Below are 13,999 nucleotides of genomic sequence, written 5' to 3'. Positions count from 1 at the left end.
ACTTGCTAGTGTTTTGTTGAAGATTTTTTTTGCATCAGTACTTGTCAGAGATATTGGTCTATAGTTTTCTGCTCTTGTAGTATCTTTAGCGTTAAGGTAATACTGACCTCATTGAATGAGCATTCCCTCCTCTTCAGTTTTCTTAAGGAGTTTGAGAAGGATTAGTGTTAATTCTTCTTTAAACATATGGTAGAGTGCATCAGCAAAGCAATCTGGTTCAGGGCTTTTTTTTGTTGTTGTTGTGAGGTTTTTGATTACTCTTTCAATTTCTTTAATAGTTGTGGTCTATTCAGATTTTATTTTTTTTCATTTCTAGTGTTAGTAGGTTGTGTATAGCTAGGAATTTGCCCATTTTATCTGCATTATCCAATTTGTTAGCACACAGTTATTCATGGTATACTCTTGTGATCCTTTTTATTTCTGTAAAATTGGTAGTAATGTTCCTGCTTTCAATTCTTATTTTAGTAATTTGAGTTTCTCTCCTTTTTCTTAGTCAATCTAGCTGAAGATGTGTAAACTTTATTGATCTTTGTAAAGAAACAACTTTTGGTTTAATTGCTTTTCTCTATTGTGTTTCTCATCTCTATTTTATTAGTCACCTCTCTAATCTTTGTTTTCTTACTTCTGTTAGCTTTTGGGTTTAGTTTTTCTTCTTTTCCTAGTTTGTTAAGGTGTAAAGTTAGGTTGTTGATTTGAGGTCTTTCTTTTGTTTAAATACAAACATTTACAGCTATAAATTTACCTTTTAGTACTGCTTTTGGCTCATCCCATAAATTTCATATGTTGTGTTTTCATTGTCATTTGTCTCAGGGCATTTGTCTCCAATTATATTAGTTTGCTAGGGCTACCATAACAAAATAGCACACATGGGATGCTTTAAACAACAGAAATTTATATTCTCATAGTTCTGGAGGCTGTAAGTCCAAGATCAAGGTGCTGGCAGGGTTAGTTATCTCTGATGCCTTTCTCCTTGGCTTGCAGATGGCTCCCTTCCTACTACCTCTTCACACTGTTGTCCTTTAGTGCACATGCACCTTTGGTGTCTCTCTGTGTGTCAAATGTCCTTTTCTTATAAGGACACCAGTCAAACTGGATTAGGATCCACCCAAATGGCCTCATTTAACTAAATTGCCTACTAAAGATATCTCCAAAAATAGTCATATCTTAAGGTATTGGGGGTTAGGGCTTCAACATGAGTTGTTTTTTTTTTTTTTTATTGTGAAGGGGAGACACAATTCAGCTCACAGCAGAGATTTTCTAATTTATCTTATGAATTCTTCTTTGAGCCATTGGTTGGTTGTTTTGTTTAATTTCCACATATTTGTGCATTTTTATTTTTCCTTTTTGTTATTAGTTTCTAGTGAATTCCATTGTGATTGGAAAAGATACTTTGTATGATTTCAATGTTTTAAAATTTATTAAAACTTATTTTATGGCATAACATATCGTCTATCTCAGAGAATGTTCCACGTGCACTTGAGAGAAATGTGTAATTCTTCTGTTTTGGGTAGAGTGTTCTGTGTATGTATTTTAGGTTCAATTTGTTTATAATGTTGTATAAGGCCTCCAGTACTATATGTATCTTTTATTTGATTTCTAACCATCATTAAGAGTGGGAAATTGAAGTCTCTAACCATTATTGTAGAGATATCTATCCCTTCAATTATGTCAGTGTTTTCCTCATATTTTTTGGAGCTTGATGTTCAGTGCATATTATTTGTAATTGTTATTGACAGCATATAGTTGAATCATGTTTTTTGTTTTGTTTTTATCCCTCTGCCAGCCTATGCCTTTTGATTAATGAGTTTAATATGTTGATATTTAAGGATCACTCATACAAGAAGAATTACTTTTGGCCTTTTGTTTTATGTTTTCTATATGCATTATAGCTTTTTATGTCTTATTTCCTTCATTACTGCCTTCCTCTATTACTGCCTTACTTTGTGTTTAGTTGTTTTTTTATAGTGACATGTTTTGATTCCATTCTCATGTTTTGGGTGTATATTTTAATAATATTTTCTTTCTGCTTACCATGACAACTAGATATGATGTTCTAAAATTGTAACAACCTAATTTTAATTGATACCAACTTAACTACATACAAAAACTCTACTTCTATATAGTTATGCCCCTGTTTGTTTTTGATATCACAAATTACATTTTTATGCATCGTGTACCTAGTAACATAGATTTATAATTATTTTTATGAATTTATTTTTTAATTCATGCAGAAAATAACTAGTGGAGTGTTAGGCTGAAGAAGTGGGAAACTGCTCTCATGTTTCCTGCTTCTTCATTCACAGCTGATTACAAACATTGCTTTTGAGCAGGCTGGGCTATAGGCTCTCCTTTCTGCCGTTAATTAAACTTAGCAGCCTGGCCCTGTTTGGGCAGAACAATGATAGACTCTCTGAAGCTCTGACTATATTTAGGTGAGGAATTATTGAATCCTCCCAACTCTTCTGAAAAATGACACATGAGTAGGTGGCAGCTTCCCTGCTCACTTTCCTTCCTCAGGTCTGCTTTTTGTCAATGAACACACTTGGCTGTTTTCTGTGTGATCACTTTCGTGGCAAACCCAGCTTTTCCCAGCCTGCTCATTTGCTTTTTCCCTTCTGGAAATGTAGTTTGGACCAGTGAATCCAGGATGAAAACAGGACAGAAACAAGAGTCAGAAAGAGAGGGAGAGATAGATGAAGGCAGTAGCAGAATTTTGTACTCCTTGTTACTGGCTCTGGGTTCCCTGTCAGGTAGAGCTAGCTTCTGTGCCTGCATTGATGATGTCTACATGATATAGGGCTTGTGAAAGACTGAGAGAAAACCTCTTCCTCTACCACTGATAACCAAACCATTACCTCTCCAGTGTGTCCTTTGCACTAATCATTGTCTCTTGTCTGGCCTTTAGAAGTGTGACTCTTCTCAGAAGTGTTAATATATCAGGCCTTCAATATTTTTAACATTCTTCAATACTTTTTTCTCAATAAAATGACATAAGCACTGTAGGAAATGTTTGGATCTATAAAGAACTAGGGTGTCTGGGCCTATGGAAATGCCAAATGTTTGGATCTATAAAGAACTAGGGTGTCTGGGCCTATGGAAACTATTATAGATGGGGGAGGGCTAGAACGTATTACCAACACTGTCCATCTTGTAGGTTGGCACAAATAGATCTTAACAATAATGGCAGCAATATTTCTTGACAGTGGTGGACCTGAATTAATTCTGGCTGTTTAAAATTTACTGCTTAAGGATCTAAAATGTGGCTAATACCCAGGGCTTTGGGGACAGGGATTTGTTCCCTTCTATAACTGAAAGGCATAGTAAAGGGGGCAGGCTCTCTATGGACCATAGGCACCAAGACTCCTCTTGACCCAGTGACTCTACTTCTAGGAACTTTTGGAGGCACACACTAAAACATCTACTAGGACTCTCATAATGTTTGTTACTTATATTAGTAAAAAAGTAGAAATTCCCTAAATTTCCAACATTTCCATCACGTTAAGCCTTATGTGGTGATCCATGTAATAGAATATGATGCCAACATTTAAATCACATTACAGAAGAATATTTAATAACAGAAATGCTAGTGACATAGCTAAGTTAAACAATTAGAAGAGAGGACAAAGCAATTTATATATTTGAATATATGTCTGAACACATGCATATTTGAAGCTGACTTTAAAAATATTCATGTATATGTAGAAAAAAAACTGAAAAGAAGTTTTTTGTTTTTAATTTTTTAAAAGTTTTTATTTAAATTCCAGTATTGTTGGGGTGCCTGGGTAGCTCAGTCAGTTAAGTATCTGACTCTTAATTTTGGCTCAGGTCATGATCTCATGGTTTGTGAGTTTGAGCCCCACATCAGGCTCTGCGCTGATGGTGTGCAGCCTGCTTGGGATTCTGTCTCCCTCTCTCTCTGTTCCTCCCCTGCTTGCTCTCTATCTCTCTCAAAATAAATAAAAACAAACTTTAAAAAATAAATTCCAGTATAGTTAACATACAGTGTAATATTAGTTTCAGGTATATGATAGTGATTCAACACTTCCACACATCACCTGGTACTCCTTACAAAAGGTGCACTCCTTAATCCCCATAACCTAGTTCACCCACTCCCTCCCCCACCTCTTGTAACCATCAGTTTGTTCTCTATATTAAGAATCTTTAAATGTTCACAACTGGCATCTCTGAATTACAGAACTGTATACACTCATTTTATCTGTTATCCTCTTCTTTAGTTTCTAAGTTATTCAAATAAGTATTGGCCACTTAAATTTACAGGCATATATGAATTTTGCAAATTTATATCCACAGTTGTTGAGTCACTAGGGAAAATGGATACTGTTGAATTTTGTGAATTTTAAAAGCACCCTGGTTTATATGTGAAGTCATAAAAATGTCAGTGAGATTTCTTTTATCAGAGGGAGAAAAGGTCAGGAATATTTCATCAATATTTCATCAATATTTTCTACCTTAATTAAGCCAAAATGACCCTGGAATTTGTGTTTCTTGGGAAATCCTGAATCTTTTTTATGTGCAGTTTGTTAGTTTTCTATCCTCCAGGACAGCAGGTCAGGGGTCCTTTGCAATAACAGGGTCTGAAGGCCTCTCTGTGCTTCCCCTCTTTGCAAAAAGAAATTTACTTGGAACAATGGAAAATAATGTGTCAACAGTGTGAAATTAAGTTTTAAATTTCTGAAATATACTGAAATATTTATGGGAAATTTACTAGTGAAACATTTTATTTTTGGCTTTTTAGAATCATAACTCAATAATCAAAAGCCTAGAAACTACTCTCTGTATGTTTAACTACAATTATAAGATACTATGTGTACACAAAGTGCACTAGAAATGTTAAATAATGAAATCAGCCAGATGTGCCAACCAGAGAAAATACAAATATATTTCTGACTTTTCCCTACATTGATTTTCTTCCTTCATGGCCACAAGGTGAATTCTCAGCATTGCACACTGTGGTTCTACTGTGAGCTGTGCTGAGAGCCTGTGGGTAGTACTTTCCAAGGAGCAATAGCACCTCACCCCTTTGAGCATTCTCTGCTCTTCAGAGGGTCGGTGGTGATTCTGAGCTCATTACTGATTTAATGCTTTAGAAAACTGTTTCACGGAGTCAAAAAGGCATCTCATGCAAATAAGCCACAACTAATGGGACTTAAGTAATTCATTATTAAGTATTTAAGCACTTCCATTGAACTGGGTGCCACTTAAGGTACCAGATAAAACAAGATGGAAATGACATGGTAGCCATTCATAAGAGGCTAAGTGTAATAGAAATCATTGAATCAACAGCTAAGCCCCATGCTTTCCATTTATATGTCCTAATTTAGTGTGACTTATTTAGTGAGTTTTTTTTCTTTTATCCACATTATACATCTGAGAAAATGGAAGCTCAGAGTGGTTAAATAGTGTGAGTGAGGTCATGTTAATGGTCACCTCTCCCAGAAGTGCTATGTAACAAACCACCCCAGGGAGTAACAGAAAACACTGGATATTAGTTGACTCATTGAAGCATTTCTGTAAATGTACCTGAGGCCCTTATTCTTTTACAGTTATGAGACATGAAAATTTTAAAAGCCCAACTAATAGTGTAACCCAGTTTGAATAGCTAAAGGGCACTAATTAAATCCCTCAAATGGAATTAATCTTTTATCTTGTTTGTTTCCTCTGCTAGTTGGGGCATCTATTCTATACCTTGTTCTCTGCCATGCTCTTCTCCTTGGCTGTTAAAGCCCCTGCAGACAGAGTCCTCAGTCATCTGTGTTTTCCATTAAAAGTGCTCAGGGCTGCCCAGAGGTGGCATTCAGACAACACTTGGTGGCCCAAGACAGACTCCTTTCCTGACTTTGGCATGGAGTGGTGGGTATTGTTAGACACAGCTTGGGGCTTTGGTCTTATTTATCCAAGAGACTGAGTCTTATTGTCTGTATCACAAGTGCATGCTTGAATGAGAGGGAGAAAGGGGGTGGAAATATTTTTCTTGGTTTTGTTCTGCATTTATGATCTGAAGTACTATTATTTCCCTGGGTGAGTGTTTCATGGCATCCACAGCAGCTCTGTGTTTCCTTTAGGAAAGAAAATGCACTAGTGTGTAAAATGACATATTATCAACAGTTAGGAATGAAAATTATTTCTGCAGCTTGTGGGCTCTGTTGTACCTGTGCAATTCTTTCCATATCAAAAGCTCCTATTTGGATAAGTTTATGGTGGCTTTTCCTCTAGTATAGGCCAGAACAGTGGAAGGGGGTCTCACACAGTGTGAACCTTTGCTTTGCTTCATTTGTGGCTTGCATAACCCTGAGAGACCCCTCCCTGCCATTTTATCATTTCATTTTGACCCCATGGGCCCTGACTTCTGCTTCTTGGAATTTTATGGGAAGCCATTAAGATATTTAAAATGTGATCTTAGGAAGTAGAATTTTCTAAGTATAGAAAGGCCCATCAGACTCTGAATGGTTTTCTCCATGAAAAGCTCTGTATGGGATGGCAAAGGTGGCTGGAATCTACTGTTAATGCTAAAGTATGCCTAAAAGTATCAATCCCACAGCATCTGGTTTTCTATGTGAGTTTTTGCTTTGCATTTCCAACCTGGTTTATGCTGGGGAGAAGAGTTGTTTCTAATTGTCTCTCCTAAAACTCCTGCTTTTTACAATTCAGGTATAACTTCTGTATGATTACTGAATCACAGGCATGTTCTTGGAGGTATCCCCCAATTACCATTGTCTTTGTGTTGGTGATGCCTTTTCCTTCACTATGTCTTTCAGGTCTCACTCTTCTTTACCTCAGTTCTCCAACTCCAGGTCAAAAGACCCCTGCTTTACAGAAAATACCCCTTTGCTGGGAAATTCCTCACAAGAGAAAGGGTGAGTTTCCCCCACTCTCTTCTTCTAAAATTAAGAAATCTCTGAGCATTTCCCTTGTCACTTATGCTAGAAAATTTCTTCCTAAGGTATGAATTTTTGTCTGGCATGTTGTTGGTCTCTGCCAGGTCTTTGTCAATTCAATGTAGTATATATTCATGATTCTAGTAGTTGTATTGTGTGGCTTATGAATTTCCAAATAACCATGAGCATAACCCTGTAATGATTAAATAATACATGTGCACATTCATGATGTACACAGCTCTCATGGGCCATCTTACCAGGCCAGGGCTGTCAACTGGGGGTGAAGAAGATACTGTCCAGAGATATGTCTTTTGTTGTCACAGCTGGGGAAGGGGTACTATTGACGTTTAAGGGTAAAGGCCAGGGATGCTGCTAAACATCCTGCAATACACAGAACGCTTCCCCACAACAAGAATTACCTGGCTCAAATGTCAATAGCAGTGAAGTTAAAAATGTATGATTTAAGAGAAAACTCTATTTCCTTCAAGTTTGAAGGTCCTACTGGGGACAAACCATGATGGTTCTGAAATCTCTGAGCAGAGCTGATCTGGAAGATAACTTACTCTGTCCCCTAGAATGAAGGGCCCTGGCTTAGGTATCCAAGCTCATCTCTTCTTCCTTTTGTGGACAACTTTTGGAAGCCCAAACCACCTGCTCAGTATCCCATGATTCCCTATACATTAGAAACTTAGTGGCATTGTCATGGGCCCTTCCTTTCCTGCCCTCTGACCCCATGCATTTGCATCAGCAGGCAGGCTGCTGTTTTACCTGCACTCATCTCCCTCGCAGACTCTGAGGAGCTGCCCACCCTCTCTCCAGCCTTATCTGCAGCCTGTCTGCATGGGGGTGGGGCTTCATATTTTACAGAGTAAATCAAAATTCTTTTGGGTACTTGTATACCATGTGGATTCCTGGTCTCACTTGCCAAAGACTCACCCCATTTAGATGGGGTGTAGGAATGTAGATTTATCACCTCCAAGTTCAGACAATATGGCTTCCTCCAGAAGATTCCTGATGACAAGCTGTGTCTCTCTAAAACGTTCCCACTGAGCCCTTTGACTAGAGGATCCTCCTCCCCTTCTGGCTCTCCAGGGCAGTCTCATTCAACTTCAAAGGGGCTCAAATGTCACCTCTTTTATGAAACATTGGTCCCCCCCCATCTCCCCACCAACTCCCTCAAGGGTTAATGCCTCTTCTGTGCTCTCAACACCACATTTATGCCTATACTTCAGAATATGCCCATATGTTCCATGGTTATGCCTACCAGCCTGTGTCTTCATCTTACATCCCAGTGTCCAGCACAGTCCCTGAAACCAGGAAGATAACTTATTTTTTCTCCATTTCTCCTAATAAATAACTTTGAAAACAAACACTTCATACATTGATTCCCTTAATGTTTTCCTTTGAATTACTTGGTAAACCATTAACGTTATTTTATAGCCCATGTTTCATTGGAAAAGCATAATGTGCAGCATTTGTACTGGGCATATGGAGTGCAGAAACATGGTCTGGGATGCTAAGCTGTGCCTCATGTCACAAAACCACTTCAGAGGAGCAGAACATGAGTCAGGTTTTGTTTCCCTTTTTTTCAGGGGTTTGAAGGCAGGTATGTGCAGCTAATGGTACAAGGGTCAGAGCATGCTCTGCATCTGCACTGACCAGCATAGTTACCACTCATCAAGGTGTTATTCAAAGTCAAATTAATTAAAATTAAATAAAATAAAAAATTCAGTTCTTCAGTTACATACTTTCAGTGACCAATGAACATGTGTGACTACCATACTGGATAGGGCAGAGAACACTCCTATCCACCATAGAAAGTTCTAATGCACAGCATTGTTCTAGAAATACTGATGTTAGCTGCCCTGTTGCCGCTTCTAAAAGAAGTTTCCTTAGTTCCAATTTTGGTTACAGTTGTATTTGTTCACCAGCTGGGGGTGGGGGGGTTGTGATATTATTCCTTACACATGAGTATTTCCTGGTCACAAACTGTATATTTTCAGTATTGATTAGTTTGTAGCACTGTCAGCATCATTTATTATTGTTACATATTGGTTTCACACAGCCTAATTTGCATCTTTGGGCTTCTTAGTATGATTAAGAGTACTTTTTTTCTTGTTGTGAACCAGTTTGAAGGCAATTATGGGTATTCAGGAGAATCACAATGTCCTGTAGAGCTAGCTGGGCATGAGAGCCATCATTTGTTTCTAAGTTCATGGCCTTTTATGTCAATATTGTGATCCAATGAATATTCCAAGCAATACATGAAAACACTGGGCTTTGATGCAACCTCACTAGACTCAAGTGCATCTGTACTGAGCAGGTTGTTCAGAAGCCCAAAGATTCAACTAAAAGTCAATGGATATGTCTACATGTAATTTTGAGAAAAGTTTGTGATTCCTCTTGAATCATCCTTCTAGATATAGGTTCCATCCTTGGGATCATCTAGTCCAACACTAATGTTCTCCACTCCTGCTCATGCTCATGTACAGGCTGGGTGGAAAAGTCAGGTAGATCATCTTCCCTATAGTTCTATTATAGAAAGATAACTATACAGAAGAGCAAAGGTTTACACCACTCACTCTGCAATAGGACAAGTATAACAGCTAGGTATTGAAAATTGCAACATAATCAAAGAGAAAGCAATTACCAAAATGAGCTGGAGCTGGTCTGAGACAGAAATAGCTTTATTGTAAAGTTCCAAATTCAGAACAAACTGATGTTTCTTGAAAGTCCACAATTCATTTTGAAGACTTGAGTGAGCCCAAATGATTTTCCTTAAGATAAGTGTCCTATGATGTCAAGAAAGACATATTTATACTAGTTTGACAGCACTAAAATGTCTGTGGTCCTTTTAAAAACTAGAATTGATTCCACGTTTCACACTCACCACTGAAATGAAATCTTGTTTTGGAGATGCTACTATTTCTGTGAAAAATAACTACAAAGTCTTGCTTTCCAGGTCATGGGGCATGCCTATTTGCCATCCAGAGTTTATCACTGCTGAAGAATCTTGGGGGAACAGCTCAGCTGAGTGGGATGGAGGATCTCTGCTGAGCAAAGACTTGGCTGGTTCCTCTGGATCTGCCTCCCAAGAGAAAGGGGAGCTTCTGGACAGTGCTCACATCAGGTCCCATCTTTTGAAACTGAGGTAGGGAGACTTTAAGTGCTAGCACTGGAACAGGGTGATGGTTGTATAGAGCATCTCATTTGTCTGGGACTGAACTGTGGTGGGGGGGGGTGTCTCACCCTCACTACATCCTTCCCAAGTGACAGAGTGAAGATGAGGAGGAAGGGTTTTCATATTTGGCCAGGCTGCACTTTTCCTGGAAGATTTTTAACCTTTTCTCCAGTTCCTGGAAGATATGTAAGGTGACACTGCTAATTGACATGGATCTGTGAGGCTATAAGACAGCCCAATTACAAACCTAAATGACTAACATCCTACACTCCTTCCTGTTTGTGATTCAGGGGTCTTCATGACCTTGAGGTTTGCAGATGGAATCAGTTCACTTCAGCAGTCCTCATGGTGTTTTAGAAGCTGATATGATCCCTTGAAGTTAGTGATAAAGCATGTTATTAAAAAGGTTGGGTGCATCTTTCAGGAAACTGTGTTGTTGGGCTGGGTGTGAGCTGGGAGCCTGAGACTGCGCACATGTGAGGAAAGGGGTTGGTGGTAGTAGTGGTGGAAAGGCTGTGCTTGTGCATGTGTAGGAGGTCTTAGGCATGCATATGTGTGGGAGGGCTGAGAGCATTGTAGAGGACTATGCAAGCTGGCCAACCATTGCCGGAGCACCTTTACTCTCCCTGCTTTGTTTTCTGGGCTTCCATAGGTACATTTATTTAAAGGAAATTCATGTTGAGACCAACATGTTTGAAAGTGGCATCTCCAGGGACAGAATAAGGCTTGGGGACCCTGGTAATCAGGTTCTCATTCCAGATATGTTCTGAGGTAGCTGAGGGACCAGCAGAGTGAGATACCTCTGTGCAACTGTCTCCTTTTCACCTTGAGTCTCCCTCACTACAGCAGAAGCCTGTGTGGGCTTCTGCTAAGATGGTCTGTGGCAAACCTCACTGATAGGTGTGAAGACACTATGTAGATATCAGACACTAGTGTTATTATTTGTCTACATTAGGGGAACTGTCTTTTCTGAAGCTATTTGAAGGGCTGATTACAAGTGTACCTATCTGTATGCCCAAAGTACACTTGACTGTTCCCAGAGAGGCCCACTGTCAATTATTCTATTGATCTTCCTAGCAATCTTGAGAGATAGATGAAGAAAGGGACTTCATGGAAGTTAAGGATTTTGCCCAGGGTCATGCAACTTGTAAGCTGAGGTGGGTATGCAGGGATGTTACCCCACATTCCCCATTTGTGCTTGACTATGGAGATATCATTTCCCAGCATGCTCCCCAGCCATGTATAGCTTTTTTCATGATGACTGGTTTCAGCTGTCTGCATAGATATGATAAATATTTGGTCATAGAATCTGCTATGAAATTATGTGAATAGTGTGAAAGTGTGTGAATAGGGATCTGGTCCCATGGGCTACCGGGACAGTAAGCCCTGACATCCTTCCTCAACTGGTTGGTTCATAGCTCCAGAGGATGCCAGGTTCTTCAACTGTCCTGTACCATGGAAAAATTAAACTTTACTTTCTGTAATTGCTCTATATTCTAGGATTCATAGAACAGTTTCATTGAGCTTGCCACTGAACTAAAAATTTTAGTGCTATTCTTTTTAACAGGTCTAAAAAGTACCATGTATGATCATTAAAGAAACTGTGAAAACATATTTTGGTTTGTCAGCTCTGCTGTATATGTCAGTTATGTAGAAAAATGTTTTTAGAATAATGCCTCTTTCTTTAAAAAACTATCATTTTGATTCCCATTTATTACTATTTTTTAAATTTGAGTATAGTTGACATATAATATATTAATTTTAGATATACAGCACAGTGTTTCAGCAACTGTCTATGTCATCCTACTCTCAACATAAGTGTAGCTACCATCTGTCACCATGCAACACTCTTAAAATACCACGGACTATATTCAGTACTATGCTGTACTTTTTTTATTCCTGTGTTTTGTTCATTCTATAACTGGAAGACTGTATTTCCTCCTCCCCTTCACCCCTTTTGCCCATCCCTCAACCTCCCTCCTCTCTGGCAACCATCTGTATTTATAGGTCTGAGTCTGCTTTTTGTTTATTCATTTGCTTTGTTTTTTAGATTTCACATGTGAGTAAAATCAAATGGTATTTGTCTTTCTCTTTTTGACTAATTTCACTTAGCATAATATCTTCTAGGTCCATCCATGTTGTCACTGATGGCAAGATCTTTTCCTTTTTTATGGCTAAGTAATATTCTATTCTATGTAAATATAAATATAAATATACATACACATGCACCACATATTTTATATCCTTTCATTTATTGAAGGACACTTGGGCTGCTTCCATAGCTTGGCTATTGTAAATAATGCTACAATAAACATAAGGGTGCATATATCTTTTTGAATTAATGTTTTTGTTTTCTTTGGGTAAACACCCAGCAGTGGAATTATTGGATCATATGGTATTTCTATTTTTAATTTTTGGAGGAATCTCCATACTGTTTTCCACAATGGATGCACTAATTTACATTTCCACCAATAGTGCATGAGGGTTCATTTTTCTCCACATCCTTATCAACACCTTTTTATTTCTTGTCTTTTTCATTTTTGCCATTCTGACAGGTATATAGTGATATCTTCTTGAGTATCTTAAAGTGGTTTTGATTTGTAATTCCCTGATGATTAGTGATTTAGTGATACTGAGAATCTTTTCATGAATATGTTGGCCATCTGTATGTCTTCTTTGGAGAAATGTCTATTTAGGTCCTCTGTCCATTTTTTAATTGGATTTGTGTGTGTGTGTGTGTGTGCACGTGTGCACACATGTGTGTGTGTTGAGTTATATAAGTTCTTCCTATATTTTGGATATTAACCCCTTATCAGATATATCATTTGCTAAGGTTTTTTCCCTTTCAGTATGTTGCTTTCTGTTTTGTTGGTGGTTTCCTTCACTGTGCAGAAGCTTTTTAGTTTGATGTAGTCCCAGTAGTTCATTTTTAATTTTAATTTTTTTAGATTTTTTAAAAACCTCTGCAATTATTAGTTTATTAGTATCATCCAGGACTCAGATGTTCAGTATTCCTACTGAAATTACATAAACTAATGCAAATGGAAAGTATCCAAGTCAAAATTATATAACAAAACATCACTCCATCACAAAAGTGTGTACAATTACAAGAATGCTATTTTATTTTATTTTATTTTTTTTATGTTGAACTGGTTATATTTTATTTTATTTTATTTTATTTATTTTTTTATTATTTTTTTTAATATATGAAATTTATTGTCAAATTGGTTTCCATACAACACCCAGTGCTCATCCCAAAATGTGCCCTCCTCAATACCCATCACCCACCCTCCCCTCCCTCCCACCCCCCATCAACCCTCAGTTTGTTCTCAGTTTTTAAGAGTCTCTTATGCTTTGGCTCTCTCCCACTCTAACCTCTTTTTTTTTTTCCTTCCCCTCTCCCATGGGTTTCTGTTAAGTTCCTCAGGATCCACGTAAGAGTGAAACCATATGGTATCTGTCTTTCTCTGTATGGCTTATTTCACTTAGCATCACACTCTTCAGTTCCATCCATGTTGCTACAAAAGGCCATATTTCATTCTGTCTCATTGCCACGTAGTAAGAATGCTATTTTAAAACACTGGCACTTTAAGAGAACTATAATCTCAAAAACCACAAAATTGCCAAATTGTTCCCTAAACTGCTAAGTAGATAAACATGACTCTAATGAATGAGTTTGGGTTTCGTAAAGAAAAATCAAATTCAAATCCAATAGCTCCTACTGAAATACAAAGTTTTAAATGTCTTCTTCCCTCAGGCCTATTTGATTTATATAAAGGAGCAAACTACAATATAGGAAAATATACCAGATTTTAAGTGTGGTATACATTTTAGAAGTTGGTCCAATTAATTAAAAATACCTTTAATGGAGAGTCAAGTTTCCTAAGAAATCCATATTTAGATAAATAGGAGAAGACATTTA

General features: G+C 37.8%; 1 protein-coding gene across 1 annotated transcript in view; it reads left to right on the top strand.

Moving 5' to 3' along the window:
- Window positions 1–13,999, top strand: part of OCA2 (OCA2 melanosomal transmembrane protein) — a 473,528-nt gene that overhangs the window by 55,244 nt on the left and 404,285 nt on the right. The window contains exons 2-3 of the mRNA XM_042941271.1: window positions 6,777–6,875; window positions 9,859–10,047. Coding sequence (XP_042797205.1) covers window positions 6,777–6,875; window positions 9,859–10,047 — 288 coding nt within the window. The remainder of the gene's footprint in view (window positions 1–6,776; window positions 6,876–9,858; window positions 10,048–13,999) is intronic.

The sequence above is a fragment of the Panthera leo genome, chromosome B3 (assembly GCF_018350215.1).
Source record: "Panthera leo isolate Ple1 chromosome B3, P.leo_Ple1_pat1.1, whole genome shotgun sequence".
NCBI classification, from domain to species: Eukaryota; Metazoa; Chordata; class Mammalia; order Carnivora; family Felidae; genus Panthera; species Panthera leo.
Note: the sequence above shows the minus strand (reverse complement) of the source record. Positions and strands in the feature narration are given on the sequence as shown.